Source organism: Dermacentor variabilis, unplaced genomic scaffold (genome assembly GCF_050947875.1).
Source record: "Dermacentor variabilis isolate Ectoservices unplaced genomic scaffold, ASM5094787v1 scaffold_12, whole genome shotgun sequence".
NCBI lineage: Eukaryota > Metazoa > Arthropoda > Arachnida > Ixodida > Ixodidae > Dermacentor > Dermacentor variabilis.
In genome coordinates, this window is record NW_027460280.1 from 38,479,925 (window position 1) to 38,493,663 (window position 13,739).

Consider the following 13,739-nt stretch of genomic DNA (forward strand, 5'->3'; position numbering starts at 1 on the left):
ACTGTTTGCACTATACATGAATAGTTCCAATAAGTTCGTTGTGTCGCCTCCCAGCGTCCACGTTGCCAGTGAAGAGTTGAGCAGTGTAATTCAAGATATGCAAATCTTCGTTGTTCGTCCCTTGTTTGTTTTTCTTGTGATATTTAGCGTGCTTACAGAGAACTGTATTTTTGTTGTTTTTGATAGTGCCACGTTTATTTGGTGTCATCCTTGCTTGAGGGGGGGGGGGGGGTCTTACCTTTAACGAAAATATTTTCAAATAATGTTTTGTAATTACAGTTGGTAATCTTCATCTGTATTCTAGTGCATTTTTATGGTGTTTGTATTGCCTTAAGTATTTATATATTTATTGCATATTTGTAGAGTAACCTATATAACAATTACTGCAGTCTCATGCTTGAATTTTAATAAAGAATGTTTTGGATACAACCACGCATCTCCTCACGGGATTAAACTTAGTGATGCAAACAAAGCCTAGCTTCAGAAGGATCGACATCTGAGCTGCGTTGTCCTTTTTACGTTCTTGTTCGTCTTGAGTGCACCAAACTTTTCCTTAAAGCCTAGCTTTTGCTGAAAACCGAATGCAGATTAATCACAAAGTGAACATATGTGTTGGTGTTTACAACAGCATGCATTTCAAGCAAGTTTTGTTGTGTTCCTTATAATAATAACAATAATAATAATTCCGTTGACTGCACTTCGTCCTTTTCAATTTGGTGGAATTAAAATGAAACATGGCATATTTCTAGTAGCGTAGCAGGCGACGGGGGGGGGGGGGGGTCAGTATAGGGAAAGGGGCCCTGCATGCGCATTAGCCCAGGGCCCCCATTTTTTTTAATCGTCGACGGTGACTACTGATCGCAGGAGACAGTTTGAGTCTGACTTTTTCACATCTCTAACATCTCTTCTGTGCTGTGTGCGCACTCGCAGAAGCTGCTTAACACCTGGCATCCAACGGCTTTGCTGAGAGGCTGCACCAGCATTTAAAAGCAGTGCTTGCTGCTCAGCCTCATGCAGATGATTGGGTTTCGCACCTGCCAATTGTGCTGCTTGGCCAGAGCTCTTCTCAGTAGCCGAGATGGTTTATGGCTGCACCCTACGCTTGCTGGGTGATCTCGTTGTCGCGTATCCCATGTTGCCTGTTGTTGATCCAGCTTCTTTTGTCCAGTGCCAGTGGACTTTCATGCAAATGTTGTGTCCTTCGCCAACTTCTGTTCACACGAGTCCATGCAACATTTTCCTGCCCTCAAGTCTGCAAACATCCTCTTATGTTTTCTTCTGTATAGATGCGCCCCGTCATCCTCTTAAACGTCGCTATGACAGCCCCTTCCCAGTCATCAAGCATTCAGAACACCAATTTACTATACTGCACAATAGGCGTGAGTACACAGTCGCTCTCGAAAGGATCAAACTTGACCCTATTGTCAGCGTGCCCACCTGTGGTGCATCTTCCTTCTTCTGGCGCATCCCTGATCAACCACCTGAGCTAGGGGGCTATTCTGTAAGTGTCCACCTAGTAGGCATGTCCATTTCATCTGCTGGCGAAGTGCTGATTGGCTGGGGGGGTGCCCATCTACTACTGATGCGTGTCCAAGCCCAGCCAATCAGAACTCCAGCAGCAAATGAAATGGACATGCCTACTAGGTGGACACTTGCAGAATACCCCCCATGGTGCAAAGATAGGCAAGAAAGAGAAGCAAGAGGAATGGATGGCGGGTGGATCTGCAGTTGGATGTCTCGCAATTGCTGAAATAAAGTCACCAAATTTTACAGTGAAGTTGTTAGCCTCTGGTTGATTGGCATTTTTTGTGTCCATGTCCGTGGGCAAAAATATGGGCCAATTCCGGAGGTGGTGCAATACTGAGCTGACCCACAATGGAGGTGAAATAAGCTTCAAGCGCTCAGGAATGTGAAGCGAAAGGTGCATACATTCTTTGGAATCGCGCATACATTCTTTGGAATCGCGCATACAACATACAGAACAGCATTCGTTTCAATAATGAACAAGCACAAAACAAGCATCTGAATCGCCTAATTGATGATAAGGCACTCCTGATAACAATGCAAAGAACATAGCACTCACCGCACACACTTCCCAGTAAAGATTACTGTTGAGCTTGCGACGTGGGGAGTGAAGTCGCTAGCCTTTCGTATCTAAAAGAACCAGCCTAGCAACTGATTTCATTGTTGTTGCAGCACCGCTATTGGTAGGCAATGCATAGTTAGGACTCCCGAGGAGGAGCACGAATATGAGGAGCAACAAAGGAAAAAATAAACAGCAATATGACTAGCAGTGGTGTGCTGTCAAAGTCACCATTACTCTAAAGCAATAAAGCGTTGCATACCCCCCTCAGCAGTTGTAGCGGTGGTTTGCAAGAGCTTCGCTGGACATCCACTTTCGCAGGGCCAAGATGGCGAGTCACTTCTTTAACGCTGCTTAGTAAGCCCACAGTTACTGTTAATCAATCAACTCCTCAAATGTTATATTCAGTGCAAAAGTGCGAATGAGAAAATTGTGGACTATCCTGAAAAATTCCCGATCCAACTTTCTCTTGTTCCAATAAGTGCCACATAAAAGTTTATATAGTACGTGCCATGTGACTAGTCTCATGGCACTTTTTTATATTTCACTGGCTTCCTGTCAGGCTTAGAAAAAAACATTTATGTAGCATTTATTGAGCAACAGAAAGCTGGATCACGAATTTTTCAGGGTGGTCTACAATTTTCTCATTAACATTTTTGCTCTCAATGTTTAATGAAGTTGATTATATAATAAATAATCATATAATTAGACAAAATATAAAAAATCTGAATTGCTCAAAAGTGACAGCAAACAACATTACCTAGGTTCTTCCTGTACAGCTTTGTGGCACTGGTATATTTTAAAATTTTGGCATAAGTTACGTGGGATGCATGGTATATTAAGCACTCGTCTAGGGTGGCTCACTCCACTAGAAACAGTTGTAAGGACACCAAAGTGGTGTTTGTTTATGCAACAAGAAGCAAAAGCCTTGTTTACAGCCGGCAGGGCTCAAGAGGAAGCATTGCCTTGGGGGCAGACAAACCGTACCGCTCAGCATCCACTGAACCAATTTTGATGTTTCTTGCATTTAAACAAAAAACCTACCAGCTGTTGGGAGCACATTTTCCCCTTAGGCCACCAATTCTTTTACAAAAGTTATTCATAAACAGGAAAAGGAATATAAAGGATCAGGTTTCCAATTTTATAACTTGGCAATAAAACGTAATATCACAGTCTAATTAGTTTAAAGCGCAAACGAAGACGGGACGACAAGAAACACATACAAGCACCTACCAGGAGGGAAGGATGCAAAGAAACAGATAAACTTAGACTATGGAATACCATCTAGCTCAAACTGCTGCCCTTCTAAATAATATTGCAGTTCTGTAAACTGCATCTACTGGGACATCACTAAATTGGCAGTATACACTGCTCTCGATTATGTTGATAATTAGTGAATATGAATTTAGTAAAGCAATGAAGGGGGCTAGTTCCTTCCTTAATATCGTGTTTGTAAAACTGAGCGCAATATAACCATGAATGTAGTGAATATGAATTTTGCAAAGCTCAGGTAAACAATATAAGGATTTCATGTCAGCTGTAAACTAATACACTTTATTTGTTTGTTTGGATGATCAAATACAGAGAGTTTACAGAATTGCAATATATGTTTCTTGGTGCAGGGTCAAGGACTTGTAAGCCTTTTGTTTCAATTTTCTTGCTTAAGCACTTTTTAAGTACTCTTTGTAAAAAAAAAAAATTAAAGCTTCTAGGTCAAAATTTTTCTTCCAACCGTTCGTCAAACTGAGCTTTCCTTCATAAAAGTAAAAAATTTCCTTTGTGTAATGAGACTACTCCTGCGTTTCATATGTCTGAATAGGGAAATCAGAGTTGGCCTAAAGTTAAGGCTGCCTTATAAGAGAGTCCACCACCATAATGACTTTTTTAAGCTTGGCATTCTGACATGTCCCATGTACATAGTGTAGCGTGTTGGTGCATTTCGGGTGTTGAGAACATTGCGACAGGTGAAAATGGAATATGCACTACGGTGTGTTATGAGAAAATACTTTTGCATGAGCAGCCATGCTCAAAGCTGAGGAAGGCCTTGAATAGAAAGATTGAATGGGACCCGAAAGGAGGGCTGGAAGAAACTGCATGTGGCATGCACTTAATGTGTGTCTTGTATGAAAATAAACTGGTTTCATATCTATCTCACTTAGTGTCTCTTATCAGTGGCCTATCTCTTCAAGGTGATTAATTATAGAGAAAGAAGTTCAAAATCTCACTGCTGCTGCATGGGGCCGTATTCTGAAACGATCCACTTCGGTGATACTATTGCCTCGCCGATAATTTGCCATCAGGCGCGCACTGATTGGCTGGTTTAGCAAAATCGGATGACATAGCTCATCCGATCTTGCGAACACAACCAATCTGCGTGCGCCCGATGGCGAACTATCGCCGAAGTGGATCGTTTCAGAATATGGCCCCGGTTTCAACTCGTGGTACTGTTATATTGTTATATGTTGTTGACCATCAATTTGCTTTCCCAAATAACTTCCATTTTCTAATGTGATTTATAATGACAAATTGCAGAAACTTAGGCACAATGGCCACTGCTACTGAACTGCTTGTGGTGCTTTTATTGTGCCACTTCGTAATTTATAATGTGGCGGCGCTTGTCGCCTACTCACAATAAGGACGTTACAGTCAATCTCGAGTATATCAAACCCTGACATACCAACGCTTTTAAAATCCCCGTGAAAATCCCATGCAAAAGTATAGCACATATACTACGCATACATCGAACTCCCGTTCACCGCCTAATCGATATTCGTACGCTGCGGCCCCGCAAGTGCACTTCTCCTACTGAACGGGACCGCGATCACTTCTCGCGTCATCAGAAATATTCATGCCGACGAAACGGTGTGGCAGATGCTGTCAGACAAGGCATTCAATCTGAATGGCACTACATATGCCATGATTTTCCTTCGAAGGGAAAGTGGGCAACGTTCGTGTGTCAAAATATGGGTGGCTCGTGCAGCAAGGGTTTTATTTCCTTTGAACATACTAATGGCGGAAAAAACTAACTCTCCTGCAGTGAAGCATACTACCTGTGGCCTATCGTTGTCGCAAAGTGGATCACCACGCTGCTTCAAGAAAGCAAAGGGTCTCCCGGTCCGATACGCGCGTTTCCGAAAGAAAGTATGGATGGCACTCAATCTTCACCGAGTGGCGGATATATCCGCATCGCCGGGTTTGTCATGTCGTTTCCGCCATTTAAGGGTTCCCCAAGCAGGCCAAAATGAGTCAGACCCCAACCGCCACTTGGACAGATTAATATTACAGTTTGGATTGAACAGAACCACGTGCCGCACGTTACATCCGGCCTTCGTGGAAAGACCATCGTGGCAGCGGCGCGCAAGACTTATCGCTGTGTAATTCGCGGCCCACAGTCCGTGCAGAACGCGCGTTTCATTCATGATTGCAGAGAAAGATCACTGGGAATTGACTTGGGCAGTATTCTGAAACGATTCACTTCGACGATAGTTCGCCGTCAGGTGCGCGCTGATTGGCTGGTTGAGCAAAATCGGATGACGTAGCTTATCCGATTTTGCTAAAACAACCAATGAGCGCGCGCCTGACGGCAAACTATCGTATCGCCGAAGTAGATCGTTTAAAAATCCGGCCCTGCGATCTCAACGCGGGGCCACGCGGGCTCTAAGGTTAGCGCGTTGCGATCAAGCAGCGCGAGTGACTTGACATTCGTATAGATAATAATGATACCAAAAATTCAAAAAATTATTAATAATAAATAGTAGTTTTCTTGCATTCGACGCGGATTTGAAAAAAAAAACAAGAAAAGTCTGCATTTCCCGCTTTTCACGATCTCTAGCGACGGTCCGAGAGTTCTAGGTAAGCTACATGATACTACTGCATTACTGTTAACCTCAAACATTACAATGAGACAGATAACCAGTTTAAGTGCGCATGCTAAAGCATGTGCTTGAAACAAGAACAGAGGAATTGCTTTGTCCCGCAAAGTCTGAGTTTTCCATGGCAATGAACATACCTGCCAGTACCATCTCCATTGAGGATGCTGATGAAATTCGACAGTTTTCCCATGTTTGCAGCCTGAATGGAATGAAAGAGAATTTCACTACAATGCTGATCACAGGCCGTATAACGTAAAACTATTCCAATATGTTTTTATTCCAATCTCCTGACGTCAAATTTGCGTAAGCGCCGACGCAAGCATCGGGCGGTCACTCGCAGGGTTGTCTGAACAAACCAATCAGATGCTTCCGTCGTTCATAGGAGGTCACTTTTGTCTGCTTGAAAAACGAATAACATTACCTGCACTGAGCGGCTTGTCTTATCTAATTGGCTCACAAGAGGCGAGGAGCATGCACAAGAGGCGAGGAGCATGCTCAAGTGGAAAGGGATTCGATGGGGCCGAGCCATTGTACTGAATATTGATAACCGAATGAAGAGGGTGGTGCCGCCATCGGCGATTGGTCTGCTTTCTCTTACTTAGCTTGCAGTGGCTCGTTGACAATGGTGGCGGCATGCAACGGAACCTTAAGAATGACGCTAAAACGGAGCCTCAGCAAAGAAGAGTTGGCAGAACGAAGTCGTAAACGTGCCGAAAGTTCTCTAAAACATTACATGGCCACGCAAAAAGTTTTATTACACGCAAATAAACCCATGCTCTCCGGCAGGGGCGAGTAGCCAGTGGCGGAGCGATCGGTGGCAGCCATCTTTCATTCCTTTCGGAACGGGGCGGCCTGCGGCTATTCACAAGAAAATTCAGTTTTGTTCGGCATATTAATGCATCTTTAACGCGTACGCGTCACTTTGATGCGGTGAGTTTTTGCGGTTTTGTGACGTCGCGTGAGAGGCAGGTGAAGTGGGTGCAGCCCGAAAACTTTTGACCAATAACCGAGGGCTAATGGCAAAAAGGCGTCGAATCAGAAATAACTATTTTTGTTTTGTTCGGTCAAATTATGCATAATCAGTGCGTACACGTCATATCAGATGAGGAGCTATCGTGGTTTTCGTGATGTTGCGTGACAGACAAGTAAAGTGGGAGTGGCCCAAAAAAGTTTTTGACCAATCGCGATGGGCTGATTGTAGAATTGGAATAGAAAAGTTTGGAATAGTTTTACGTTATAGCGCCCCACATTACTTCACAGCAGTGTCAACTGTATAACTCACATATTCCCCAAAGTTCACAATGTCAACATTGACTTTCTCTCTCTTCAAGCGTCTGGCAAGCAAACCAAGCTGAAGAAAAAAGAAAAGAGAATTATGTTTGTCAGGCAGGCTTCGACCTTAGATATAAATTATCATGTATACAAACCTCTCCTGTGGTGGTGACAACCGGGCTGCCAACAAAAATTACCATGCGCATTTTGTGGCTCTTGTTTTCACGATGCTTGAGCATAAGCTGCAAATAAATAGTAGGTTCAGACAAGTCTTACGAAGCACTCTGAAGATAAATGCTGTATGTTCTCGTGACACAGCACTTATTTAGTATTTTATGTTAACACATGTACAGGGTGCCCCACGTAACTTGTGCCGAAACTTAAAAAAATATGTGAGTGCCACGTAGCTCGACAGAACCAAGGTAATGTTGTTTGCCACTGCTTGGAGCAAGTCCGACTACTTTTTTTTTTGCCTAACTACATAATTAGTCAACATTAATTAATTCACAAATATTATAATCTGAGCAAAATTGTCAGTCAGAAAATTGTAGGCCACCATGAAAAATTCCTGATCAATCTTTCTGTTGCTCAACATGTGTGACATAAAAGTTTTTTCCAAGTGTTAAAGGAAGCCTGCAAAACACTTATCGCGTGCTTTTGAGGGCTCCTTTCACGCTTAGAAAAAACTTTTATGTAGCACTTATAGAGCAACAGAAAGATGGATCAGGAATTTTTCATGAAGGTCTACAATAGACTGATTGACACTTTTGTTCTGATTATAATATTTTAGAAGTTAATTAATTATAACTAATTATGTCATTACGCAAAAAAAAAGAAAAAAATAGTCCGACTTGCTCCAAGCGACAGCAAACAACATTGCCTTGGTAGTGTCCAGCAACGTGGAACACCCCGTATACTCATAACAGAAACCTGCCCACCTTGTTCAATGCAGCTTGAACTTCATATTCCATGTAACACTGGAGCTGCACTTTCCATCTTCATCAAATAAAACACTTTTATCTTTTACAAAGAAGTATTATTAGTTGACACCAATCAGTGTTAATCCATGTGCAAAAATGCACACCACATATCTGGTTGCTCTATTACAACACAAAATGCATCATTTAATGCCAAATTCCAAGAGCTGATTCGAAGTGGCCAACTGACTCTACAGGTAAGTACCTGTTTCGACCAACATTTCCAGATCCACAATTCCTACAAGATTAGCCTCACAGCCACTGCAACAAGGCAAGAGTACAAGCTCTATAGACTGACAAAGTTACCCGAAATGAGGGAGTTGTGGTCCATGCTACTAATTCCTGCCAGTCTTGCCCTGAAAATGTCGCCCAGGAAGCACTTTGAAATGGGCATTTCAACCACTTGCTTTTGCACCCCCATTTCACCAGAAAAAATGTTGTTATATATTTGTTCACACCATGCATGCATTCTCAAACCAGGCACAAAATTAAGCCTCAGGAGAAGGACATCTCCAAGGCAAGACTGGCATGGATATCACCACTGATCATAGAAGCACATATTTGAAACAAGCAGAACATCATTAATTAATGTACCAACAACTGGCTTTTAATTGACAAGTGCTTGTCACATGCTAAACAGTTTGGCATTAGCAGCAAGTTTCTCAGGCTGAACAGCTATGCACAGATGAAGCCTGAAAATAGTGTTGCCCCCCCCCCCCCTATTACGTCTTCTGCAATACTATGCGGCTGGTATTCTGCAACTGCTTGTTGTTAATGGTGCCTAAAGGGGCAATTCACAATGCATCACTGTTAAGTGAAATCAATGCCAAACTTTAGTTTCATCCCATCTTTCAATTAATAAAAAAAAAAAATTATTGCTAAGGATTGATGGACGTTCCAAAAGAACTGCATTACAATATGTGCATGGTGAGCTGTGTTATTTACCTAACACTGCTCACTATGCACATGTATCACAATAAAAATTAAATTATGCGGTTTCACGTGCCGAAACCATTATCTGATTATGAGGCACGCCGTAGCGGGGGACTCCGGAAATTTGGTCCACTTGGGGCTCTTTGACATGCACCTAAATCTAAGTACACGGGTGTTTTCTCATTTCGCCCCCATGGAAATGCGGACGCCGTGACATGTATTACAATTGACTTCCACCGGGGATAACAAAACCGCCATGACAAAGGGGATTTTGTTACCAAAAAAGCAAAACTCGCGAGCTGTTTATTCGTGTGGTTTGCCGATGGTCACCTCGGCCTACCAGCGCGATATAACGCTTCAGGCACCTCGAGTGCCTTCGCACATAAGAGTTTCATACAGTTATTGTAGGAAACGTACTCTATGCCCTCGCCGATAACAATCGGTTAGTCGAACGCTTGCTGATGCGTCACTTAAATGACGTGTCCCCATTCTATACTCCGTTCCGTGCATAGCAGTCAGCGCTGTGAAGTCACGCAAGAAGTTCGGTCAAGAAAAGTTATCACTCCGCGCGTTCCCTCCTGCTTCGCTGTGCGCCAACAGCGTTCGCTGAGGCTCCTCGCTAGAGCACTCTATCCTCGCGACGGGTTGCAAATAAAATTGCCGAAAAGAACAACAAAAATAAATATGATCTAAAACAACACATTAGCAGCCGCATACCATAGTGTGTTTGTTTGTAAGGATTAAAACTTGTTTCATTCAATATTGAGCATATATAAACAACTGTTGCGTGCAATTGCGGTCAAGAAACATCGAACTATATCCAAGTGCGAACGAAGCCACTGCAAGGAGTCTCTCTAGCCTCCACAGCGTTGACTGCTGTTGAAGGAACGCAGTACTAAGGAACGCACACATGCTTGTCTAACTCGGTGCACTAGCTAGATCGAGTAATGACAATTCAACGGCACCGTGATGCAATATAGAAAAAAAAAAAAAAAACGTACGTGGGCGACGCGGAGAGTGGCCACGAAATTTGCGTCTCCTTTCAGCTGGATTTGTGTAAGCCGGTACAGAACGCGTCCGACATCAGTGGTGAGGGACGTCAAAACTTCAGGACTGTGCAGACGAAAAACAAAAGTAAAATAAACAAATCAAGGACAGGCAATACTATTCTGAAATATGGGCATGCACACTCACCTTGACATTGTCATCAGGGCAATGTTATTTTCTGGGTGGGATCGCATCTTTGAGTGGCAGACGACTTTTACTGCATCTTGCTGTGCGTGCAAGCGCGACGGTAGAAAGTCACCATTCCTCATATATTCGCTGTTGTCCACACTAAAAAATAATAAAAGAAGGTTCACTACAATTACGCGAACATAAAGAAAAATACGCTTAATATTGCGGCACGAAATAATTGATCACCCGAGAAAATTAAATCAGTTTCGGAGTTTCCTATCATCAGAAACTTGATGATTCTCACGTCACATTAGAGAAGATCACCTCTCCGAATACTCACCAAACAACTGTACTTTCGAGAACCATTTTACCAGCAATTGATATTTCAACCTGGCGTTACGAATGGCTAACTGGCACCTTCGCTACGAAAGAAGACGCAGCTTGCGCGTTCGAAATTGGAACCATCTCGCACGCGGACGAAGTGTTGACTGGGGCGCCAATAGGCAGAGCGGTAGTCGTGGGCACCAAAATATCGTCTGCACTCTGCATATCGGTTGTGGTTCCAATCTCTGCATAACGAAGAAAAAAAAAAAAAGAGAGAGAGATACGATTGGTTTGTTTGAGTTTGATAACAACTTACTACATTCTTATAATAATAATGTTTTGGGCAGACAATCTAAAAAAAAAAAAGAAATAGTGGTTTTTCAGCGGCAGCCGTGGCCGCTGCGGTGTCGATATGATGGCATATGGTCAAGGAATGATCGTAGTCGCTGTAAACTTCATAGTGCCAGATGTTCTGTGATAGTGCTTTGAACATCGCTGCATATGACATAAGCAATCTAACCACTGCTTTTTTCGATGTGTGCAACCTACTGATATTTCGGTGGCAGAGTGCACCATAGTGGAAGTACAGTACGTGTACTAGAAGCCTGCAGTGGAAGTTATCTCACAGCTGCAGTGATACCGCGTGAGAAACGCCCCTTTCGCTAACCGTACATGCACAAACGTTCGACTTGGAACATGGTTCTGGCGTTTTTTATTGCGTCAGTATCGGAGAAAACGTCGGGAATTATTTACTCGACATTCTACGGTTGGAACGAGAGGCCACAATTCGGCGACGCGCAGTGTGCGACTATCAGTGGCGACACCAACGATTTAGGCTCGGCTCGAGGGCCCAGCGAAATGAACGAGGAGCAAAAGACTAGATCCGATCTCCTGAAACGCCTACATCAGAGCGCGGTAGAAGACATGAAAAACACGCCGCCCGAAGTTTCGAGCTCATCCAGCGACGTCACGATGCACTTGACGGAACGCAAAGGACAGTTTTTCTTCAGCGACGTCGATGTGGGTGACAGCATTGTAGTGTGGCACTCGTTCGGCGATTGCTGTTTTGTGGCCATATGCGACGAAACCGAAAACGTCGGTCTTGCTGAATACTGCTTAAAGTTGATCATTCAAAGTGTGTCAGCGCACATAATATTTTTGACACCAGCAGAACTAAATGCTAAAATTGGACTCCTGCGCGCCATCGTGGAGCTTTACATGCCGAGTGGAAGACTGTTGTTTATGAATCAGGGTATTGTGAAGCAGTACGAACAAATGTTACACAAACTAGTGTCTTGAATAAATGTTTCGCAAACAGCAGTACTTCCACCCTGCAGTTCGATTACCTTTGTTGTGGATGCTATAGCTTTCAGCTCTACTTGTTGTCTATGTCTTTTTGCTGTTAAAAAAGGAGAAAATGAGATAGAGGCCGGTACGTAACAGCGTTAAGTGCCTTTATAGTGAATGCCCCCTTTGGCAATTTGCTAAGCATACTGCTTACCAGTGCACATTTAAGCTGTCACACCAGCGGCACATACATAGAATCTCTTCAAAACATACGGGCCACAACATACATATTCCACTGTGACATTTAAGCTGTTTAACACGAACATTGCACACATGATGCTCAAGCACATCAAATAATGCAATTGTGAAGAAGAGATAGGCAGAATATATATGTACGCGTTGTTGCATACCTGCCTACTCCTGAGCTTTTCATAAAATTTGCAAATTCGGGCTCATTCTACGAGTTTACGAGTGTTCTGTCAAGTTTTACTAAAAATAAATTCTGCTCAAGAAAAAGTGTTGCTCTTTGGTCTTCAATCATACCCTCGGAAGTCTTCTGATAGTGAAAGCTAGGACACCAGAGAGGTATCTTCTAGGCACAAGCTTGTTCGGACAAGTTCCTGAAGCAGGCGAGACCAGCGACAACAAAGTCGCTGAAAAGGCTACCGCAGTCTAAAAACAGTGTGCTGCTCTTAGTTTTGCGCTATTCCAACTTTGCTTGCTGCTGCTTGAATGATGTGTTTAATAGTAAATCATAGGTAGTTAAGTGGGTATATATCCTAAACAAAAGGTGTGTGCTCAGGGCAATCTTTGAAAAAAAAAAAGTGCACGCTGTTCCTGCCTGCCCCCATATTGGTGTTGTACGGGCAAAATTTTGCAAATACTAAGTTTCACTATAAAATAAATAAATTGTGGGGTTTTACGTGACAAAATCACTTTCTAACTATGATGCACGCCGTAGTGGAGGACTCTGGAAATTTCGACCACCTGGGGTTCTTTAACATGCACCTAAATCTAAGTACACGGGTGTTTTCGCATTTCGCCCCCATCGAAATGTGGCCGCCGTGGCCGGGATTCGATCCCGCGACCTCGTGCTCAGCAGCCCAACACCATAGCCACTGAGCAACCACGGCGGGTCACTAAGTTTCACTGATTTGAGTTTATAAATCTCCCAAGACCAGCGCATTCTTTTTTTGTTTTGCCAGAATTCTAACCTCAGACACATCTTGCATATGTAGCAAACGCATTCTCTTATCATTTGCAGCACGCATCTTGTCCTGTATAGGACTTTCCACATCACTGTGATCCCTTCCAGTGGCACGTCACTTATAAGAGAAGCATATATGATTGACATCTCTGCAAGTCACTACAAATAGTTCATGCCACCAGAATCCGTGTTACAGTAAAACCTCGTTAATATGCAGTTGGCGGGGAACATGGATCAGGTATGCACTAAGTGATGTACTAATTAACCGACAATGGCAGATGAGTGGCTATGGACTTACCGGCCAAAAAAACATGTTAATTCTCACTCAAACACATATGCAGACAAGTTTTATTTGTGAGTAAGCAGCAAAACTGTGATTTTCACTTGCTTTCATGGACGATGGCATCCTCAAACTTGGCAAGGGCGCGAGCCAGTTTCTCCATCAGGCCCCACTTCTCTGCGAATGCCCTCATGACGGTGAACATACTAGATGCGTTGGATATTGAAGGGCCATCATCCATGTCATCATCCATGACGACGCTGCGGAAGCGCTAGAATTGATAGGAGCAAGAAGCATGTCATGGCTACTATGTTTTGGCATCGCTATC

At 43.3% G+C, this 13,739-nt stretch overlaps 2 protein-coding genes across 4 annotated transcripts in view; one reads left to right on the forward strand and one right to left on the reverse strand.

Moving 5' to 3' along the window:
- LOC142565926 (26S proteasome non-ATPase regulatory subunit 4-like) overlaps window positions 1–10,806 on the reverse strand; it is a 42,784-nt gene extending 31,978 nt beyond the window's left edge. Inside the window, exons 1-6 of one of the 3 annotated variants that reach the window (XM_075676541.1) lie at window positions 10,654–10,806; window positions 10,332–10,472; window positions 10,139–10,250; window positions 7,383–7,469; window positions 7,238–7,306; window positions 6,093–6,154 (exon numbers count right to left, since the gene is read on the reverse strand). In XM_075676541.1, coding sequence (XP_075532656.1) covers window positions 6,093–6,154; window positions 7,238–7,306; window positions 7,383–7,469; window positions 10,139–10,250; window positions 10,332–10,472; window positions 10,654–10,679 — 497 coding nt within the window. In that variant the 5' untranslated portion in view covers window positions 10,680–10,806. Of the gene's footprint in view, window positions 1–6,092; window positions 6,155–7,237; window positions 7,307–7,382; window positions 7,470–9,554; window positions 9,728–10,138; window positions 10,251–10,331; window positions 10,473–10,653 lie in introns of those variants that run through there. The other 2 variants (XM_075676540.1, XM_075676542.1) reach the window with 2 other exon arrangements.
- A 198-nt stretch (window positions 10,807–11,004) lies between these two features.
- LOC142565927 (uncharacterized) lies at window positions 11,005–11,957 on the forward strand. The gene has a single exon (XM_075676544.1). It carries the CDS (start codon window positions 11,310–11,312, stop codon window positions 11,934–11,936), a length of 627 nt encoding a protein of 208 aa, XP_075532659.1. The 5' UTR covers window positions 11,005–11,309; the 3' UTR covers window positions 11,937–11,957.
- The last annotated feature ends 1,782 nt before the right edge of the window (window positions 11,958–13,739 follow it).